The sequence below is a fragment of the Hyposmocoma kahamanoa genome, unplaced genomic scaffold (assembly GCF_003589595.1).
Source record: "Hyposmocoma kahamanoa isolate Upper Pololo Valley unplaced genomic scaffold, ASM358959v1 64, whole genome shotgun sequence".
Taxonomy (NCBI): Eukaryota; Metazoa; Arthropoda; class Insecta; order Lepidoptera; family Cosmopterigidae; genus Hyposmocoma; species Hyposmocoma kahamanoa.
Genome location: NW_020653852.1, coordinates 6,443,770 through 6,450,983, shown reverse-complemented (window position 1 = coordinate 6,450,983; position 7,214 = coordinate 6,443,770). Strand labels below are relative to the sequence as shown.

At 35.0% G+C, this 7,214-nt stretch overlaps 1 protein-coding gene across 3 annotated transcripts in view; it reads right to left on the bottom strand.

Moving 5' to 3' along the window:
- Positions 1 to 4,402: 4,402 nt before the first annotated feature.
- The window catches only part of LOC113230662 (probable beta-hexosaminidase fdl), a 190,870-nt gene continuing 188,058 nt past the window's right edge, over positions 4,403 to 7,214 (bottom strand). For 2 of the 3 annotated variants that reach the window (XM_026464681.1, XM_026464682.1), the window contains one exon: positions 4,403 to 6,534. In XM_026464681.1, coding sequence (XP_026320466.1) covers positions 4,806 to 6,534 — 1,729 coding nt within the window. In that variant the 3' untranslated portion in view covers positions 4,403 to 4,805. The remainder of the gene's footprint in view (positions 6,535 to 7,214) is intronic. The other variant, XM_026464683.1, reaches the window with a different exon arrangement.

Genomic DNA, 7,214 nt, shown 5'->3' with positions numbered 1-7,214 from the left:
TATGTCTGGTAGGTATTCATATGTGGCCAGTAGTTCATTATGATCATTGTTATCATAATTCAAACTCTTTGAGCGTTCCCTTATACATAATAAATCAATCCCTAAGTGTAATATCAGGTTTTTCTGCTTCTTTACGGTAAATTGAATATGGAGACACGGTAAATTGAATATGTTCGATTGGAAATTCACCACATCCGAATGAATGTTCTAAACATAAAAAAGTAAAGTCAAAAGAAATCCTATTAGAACAGACTATGATAAACAGAGATCGGATTAGACTGAGTATATTAGCCTAAACTTCATATAATACACATAGAAGGGACAATACCTCCTTTGGAAATCTCAGAATAATTAAAAAATCAAAAACGAAAAATTGGATTTTGACTTTTTTTTGTAGCAATAGAGCTCCTTGTGAAAGAGTAGAGCTCCTCCTGCAGCCAAGTGGTAATGTGAGCATTACTGCGTTCCGGTTTTGAAGGCGAACTACCAGGCGAACGATTTGTTCATCCCGTCACTTGGTATCATAAAAAAAACTTATCATCTATCATCATTTTGCTTTTAAATTCGCTACCGAAGTAAGTAAACAATTGCCGATTACGCGCCAAAAATATAGAGCAAAGTACAAATTGTACTTATTTATTAATCCCTTGGAGTGTAGGTAAATGTACTTTGCTTATTTCAATCCCTGATATAATGTAGGAAAAATGAGTAGCATAAGGAGCAATCTGGTAGAGATCATATAAACCGAATCGGGTTTAGAAATGCGACGACTGAATAAAAAATTCACGCGACAACAATAAACCTGTGAAATTTTAACACATTATGCCGTTAACTACATAACTCACAATCATTAGAGTAAATTTAAAGAACAATAAATATATACTAAATAAATAATAATCTCGAAACATAGTAACACGTATAATTAAATAAATTGATTTAGTATGTAATCTGTTTCAATAAAAAAATAAAATTAATCTAAAAAGTTTGAAAATTAAATATAATTTAAAAAAATTATGATAACAAAATTTGATTTATAGATATTCAAAGTAGCCGTTACTTGTTTATGTAACAGTAAGCGAATAAATATGAATAAAGTTAGTTAAATAATTACGTAGAAATAAATTACGTTATGCCTGAATATTTCCATTTTTTTTATTAATTTTCACGGTTCTGGGAATTTCGGACTATTTGAGGCTTGTCAATAAATTCACAAAATAATATTTCAAGATGTTCTACAATCGTTAAAAAATAATAATGTTTAAAGAAATTATGTAAAATTATTACGGCTAAATTCAACAGAGTGATCGTAAACTTTTTAATTTTTTACATTACTACAAGTAATCAGTGCGTTCAATAAGAATAAATGTATATTTAAACTCTAAAGTTTTGTTTTATAACAATAAAAATACTAATATAATTATGAAGTGGTTGTAAGGGGAAGAACCTTTGCCTAACCAAAAAATTGGTGAAAATTAAATATGTTTTTATTCGCACATAATATATATTTTATACTGAAATTAAAATGAAATTATTCAGGCTATAATATTATGATTAGCAATCGTCATCCAATCCTTAAGTTGGGGGCCATTCTAAAAATCCCTGTGTCATATATTATGTTCATTTTACTATCCCAATTTTAAACATTGGGCTGTACGAAAACGATTTAAAGATTCGCCTAGTATTTGACGATATGTTATTTTATAGCGCTTAGAGTTGAAATTTCAGTCAGTAAGTGTACTGCTTACTAAATGTTAAATAGTATGAAGTGTATATTTAAGTGAAACAGAAGCACGCTTAAGGCGCGTTTACACTATGAACTTGGCCGTATGAATTCTACTGACAAAAATTTCAACAAATTGGTAAACAATTTGTGAATTGTGTTTCCATTTTTTTTAAATTTATGATTTGATTTCATTAACAATTATCATTTATATCTTGTCGTGGGATACATCAGTTACAATTTTGGCCTCATCTCATTTTCATTATACAACACAATAACTATGATTACTATACTATATTATTTTAAATACAACAGCATTAACTTTCACTTATTTACTTTCGTTTTTTGAGTTTACTACTTTGATTCTTTCACTTTTTACAAGTACAATCAGCTTAAGAATTATCTGAATGCTCAAAAATTGTATTTGATAAAAAATAATCTTATTCCAAGGAATTTAAGGTGCACTTGCATAACAGACGAATTTCAGTTTTAATCAAAAGTGCACGTTACATTCAAAGTTATAAGGCATATTTTTTCAAAAACTGCTGTTTTTTTAATATAAATTCCGAATTAAACTTACACATATCGATGGCTTTCTAGAATAGCGGCATATCTCAAAATCAACCTCATTCATCAGAAAGATAATTTAAAAACAACTGAGGCCTTAACGCGCACAGACGACGAATCATACGAAGGTCTATGTTTTCACGTGTTTATTTTAACCAATAAAAAGCTCAGTGTTTTTTTACACATTCAAATTTAGCACTTTCTAAAGTCAGCTGTGCCAAATTGTATTTGTCTTTATATATAAAGACAAATATGTAAACAGCTTTATATATATAAAGACAAATTCTGTATAATTTGACTTTGAGGCACTATTCTTGAAAAGCAGCGATATGTGTACTAACTACATAATACGTCGGAGGTAATAAAACATTCCATTTCATTTCTACTCATTAAACAACACAAATATTAGTTACACTATGTATCACTATGTCACAGTTCCGCAGTCAGTAGCTAATACAGTGATTTTTAAAATCGTGGAACTGAACGTGCTTATCATACAATTTTAATACCCAATAATTTTTTCGAAATTTGCTTTATAAAGTTTCGAATTACAAAAAAAAATATATGTATAATTAGAATAAAATTAAATGTGTTATTTTTCAATGTAGCCTAACACTGGAAGTGAAGCTGCTTGAATTAAACGATTCATCATCACGAGCCGTATTTTATTCGTTCATTCGTCCACTGACTAATGACCAATCAGTGCTCCCCAATAGAATTCCACTTCACGCCATTCGATTCCTTGAGTAGGTATGCAGTTACTTCAATCCACAATTTTAGAAAACACTAGGTATTACTGAATATATTATTATTTTGTACAATTTATAATACGCATTAGCTAGGTACCTACGATTATGTACACAATTAGATATATTATTATGTAATTTCACAAACCAAAGTTATATCAACCATAGGCTGTCTTGTACACCACATTGAATTACAGTGAATAAAACGATTCTGATGTACTTACATCATCGAGTATATAACCAGAAATAGAGACGAAATAAGGGACGTATGCTCCTGGTAGCACATTAGCGATACAGCTCTTATAAATATCAACTCCCGTTTGGACTGAAATATAGACATGCCAATACTGACCTGTGTGTACGTCTCCGTATATTCCAAAAAATATTCTGTTTTTATTGTAATAAAGATAATATCTCTAACAATGCCGTGCTGTTCTATTCATATTTTTTCGGTAATTAAATATGTGATTTTGCAATTTTCGTCCATTATAGCAAAACTCAAGTTTACTGGTCGATTTGAAGTGAAGCAGTTGATGATACCCATTGACGACACCCGTCAATTGTTTCGAACTCGGGCTAGCCAATTGGAGCGCAGTTGTCATAGTATTGATATATATCGTCTCTATTCCTGGTTATACACTCGATGACTTACATTGTACAATTATTAGTAAAATTGTTCGTCCTTCGGAACAGACTAGGGCGTCTAATTGTCCATACTGTCAGATTTTAGTTTGAAATATTTCTTTGATAATTGAAATTTCTGACATTTTTTCGCGGGAAATCGTTATATGTATCATTATGGTAGCCCTTTTGAAACTCTGTACAATTATTAATTTTATTAACATTATTTCTAAAAGGAGTTTAGAAAACGAGTGCTAGTTTGTTGCCTTAGTTATGTATTTGATGTTGCCATAAAACACTTTCTAAAATTTTATGACTGATGTACAAGAGAGAACCAATTGTTGGTTTCCATTCCACCTTCACGCTAATGGCAGTACTTACTGCAAGTATACAAAATTTCTTAAAGTAGACCTTTATGGCTATTAATTTAAAGATTCTATGAAAAGTTGTAGTATCAAATTTTTATAAAGGATTTATTTTTTATTTTTAAATGTTCACCTTTTTTTTTTCGGAATTATTACAAATTATACCCTCAATAATAACAAAAGTGTAGAACATTTATTGGAAACTGATAACGTAAGAATTAAAATTATAAAATTGTATTATTTTTCTTAATCAATTAGATATTTATTCCTATTTGGAAGTACGTTATTTTTTTTAAACACTTTTTATCAGTTTCTCAAAAATTTTATTGTTTTAAATGTTCGGTTCGAAAAAGTAAAAAACAGTACTTATGAATTCTTTTTTCAAAAACTTACGTGAGGTTTCTATAAACTTATTGTCATACTACAACTTTTCAAAAATATTGTAATGTATTCATATTATTTATTGAATTACTAGTGAAAAAGTGCATTCTTTATCTACATTCTCAGCTACTGATCACAAATTTAAGTAACACTACCTATCTAGTATTAGAAGCTGTACAAATTCTACATTGTATTCTATCTATTTAATTAAGACTCTGATTTATTATGTACATACGTGGATACTGACCCGCGTCACTTAATGAGTGGTAATTTTATTATATGTAATAATGTATTACAGATTAATGTAAAATGATTTCAATTGGGCTTACGCTCAGTATATGTTTTAGACATCGAGCGCTAACAGAGCTTTCAATCGTAGAAGTCAAATGAAAGCGGGTTTAGTGACTATAGGCAAGCGTGAGGGTTGTGCGAGCACCATTGAGGCCACAAAGGTGCCGCGCGGACGCCTTTTGCGACTAACCGAGCCCGCTGTGTGTCTAAGCGGAGATACACATCGGCAGCAGCGCCTTCTGATCGATCAGACCAAAGTCTCTCAGCCAGCGCAGCGGCTCGCGGCCACACACGCGAGTCCAATCCGCCCGGCCCTAGTTGCTCCGTCCATTGACAAGCTGCGCCCCCATCTATGCGCCAAGGATTCACATCAGCTGAACTCAAACTAGCTGGCTGCTCGTCTACCCACGGTCGATGCTCGTATACACGCTGCCAAGATCGGTACGGCCCACAGTGTCCATCCGAACTGTCCCGCCACGACCCGAATCCGCAATCTAAGTACCACGCGTCTACGTGGGAAATTATAGATCTAAACCCTGCATCTAACACAGCTCGAGATTCGGGCCAACTTGACGAACCCCAGATTTGTATACCTATATTTTTTACATCTAACTTTTCAAGGTAAGGCGAACGAGTGAGGCGGGATGACCACAGTAACGTCAACTCTGGCAAACGTCCGCCATTTGCGCGTTGTAAAGATTTTAAAGCTTGACGAGTAAAATCTAGCCACAGATTCATCGGATCCGTATCGTTAAAGTGTTGCTTCCAACATCGTTCTGAAACCTCGTCACCGCCGAGGTGGAAAATATCGTCAACATCCGTAAGCTTGATAATTTCGGCATAAATATGAGTTAGAAGATCATAAACGTGGGGATTTCTTGGATTGAGTTGGCCACAAGGTGGTTCTCCGCAATAGGAGTTCCACGGCGTTTGTTCTACACAATAGGCGAGATGACCGAGACCTGCTTCTGGGCCCCATGCCCAAGCGCGCCCTACGTGCGCCGGAGCGTCTACTTCTATGAGCACGCGAATGCCACGAAGTTTCGCACGACGAACTATTGTTTTCACATCTTCTTGTGTATAGATGGCGCCTGGACTATATGCTCCATGCTCTGCTAACCGCGGAGCGCTGTTCAATTTCAAAGGAAACGATTGGGAATCACTTGCGTGCCAATGAAACGTGTTTAATTTGCAAGCTGCCATAGCGTCGATAGTCCGTAAGATTTCTTTCACTGAGAAGTAATTCCTAGCAGTGTCGAGTAGTAGTCCTCGGTAATGGAAACGTGGTTTGTCTTGTACATTAGCTGCTTCCAAGGTAAGTAATGACCCCGCGTAAGGATCCAGCCAAATTAGTTGCGACATTGTTTCGAATCCGTGTCGAGCGCCGCAGAAGGACTGCGCTGAGATATCAACTAATATGATATTGCCATTAGGCCGCATATTGAGTGTGTAGCTTTCGTCAGTGTTGAGGCGTAACCGGGGGTCTGCGGTGCCATTGACAGACACGCGAACGATGACCTCACGGGGAGTCCCGACGTCCATGTGTCGGTTATCTCCGTGGCTGCGTTCGAGGTGACGTAGGTCATCTTTGAATAATCCGAATGCGTCGTTCAGGTGCTCGGTTACAGCCCTCGAGGGCGAGTAGATTATTTTGAGTGAGTACTGGTCTGCTCTTACTGGGACTGCAGCTGTTGCTAAACTCACTGGGCCGGTAGGTTGTGGCCACAGCTGCGTAGACGCGCAGAGCATGTTGCATGTTGGTAAAGACTGCAGTGGCACCGATTCGGATGCAAGAAGACGCTCGCAGCGATCGCTCCGACATATCCACGTCCACTGTGGCACGCTGAAAAATTTACAACAAAATATGTTAAAACGAGAAAATTCGTTCAGACACTGGGCATCGGGTCTACAACCGCATGCTTACAACTTGTCGTAAATACTCTTATTGGCAATTCAATAAAAATTGAAATCGTAACAAATAAATATACTTCTTTATAATACTGATAGTATAATTCTTTGTAAGATTTAGTGTGAACAAAGTGATAACGGTGAAATCAACAGTTAAAGTAATTGAGATTGAAGATTTATTTGTTTCTTTACTTATTTATTTGTATAATAGAAGAAAAAAAAAGCGAACAATGAGAAAGAATAACAAAACAAACAAACGAGTAAATTGACAACACATACAAAAATTAGAATTTAAGACAAAATTTCCATAAAACAAAATCGAAAACAAAACAAAAAACATTTGCAAAAACAAAGACACTTAAATAAAAGCACTCGTACAGTCAACAGCGCATCAAGCTACACATTGAAGTATCTTGTTCCGTTGCACTGGAGGCGATTTTCGAACAAAAATGTGTAGTCTGATGCGCTGTTGTCCGTACAAGTGACCTTTGAACATACCACTCAGCATTTCCATGGCAAACAAAGGACTAGAAACAAGGCTGCTGCTGCTTCAGCGGAGCTTTACTAGGATGAAATTTTTTGACGAAACCATTCATTGTATTGAAAACTTTGTAT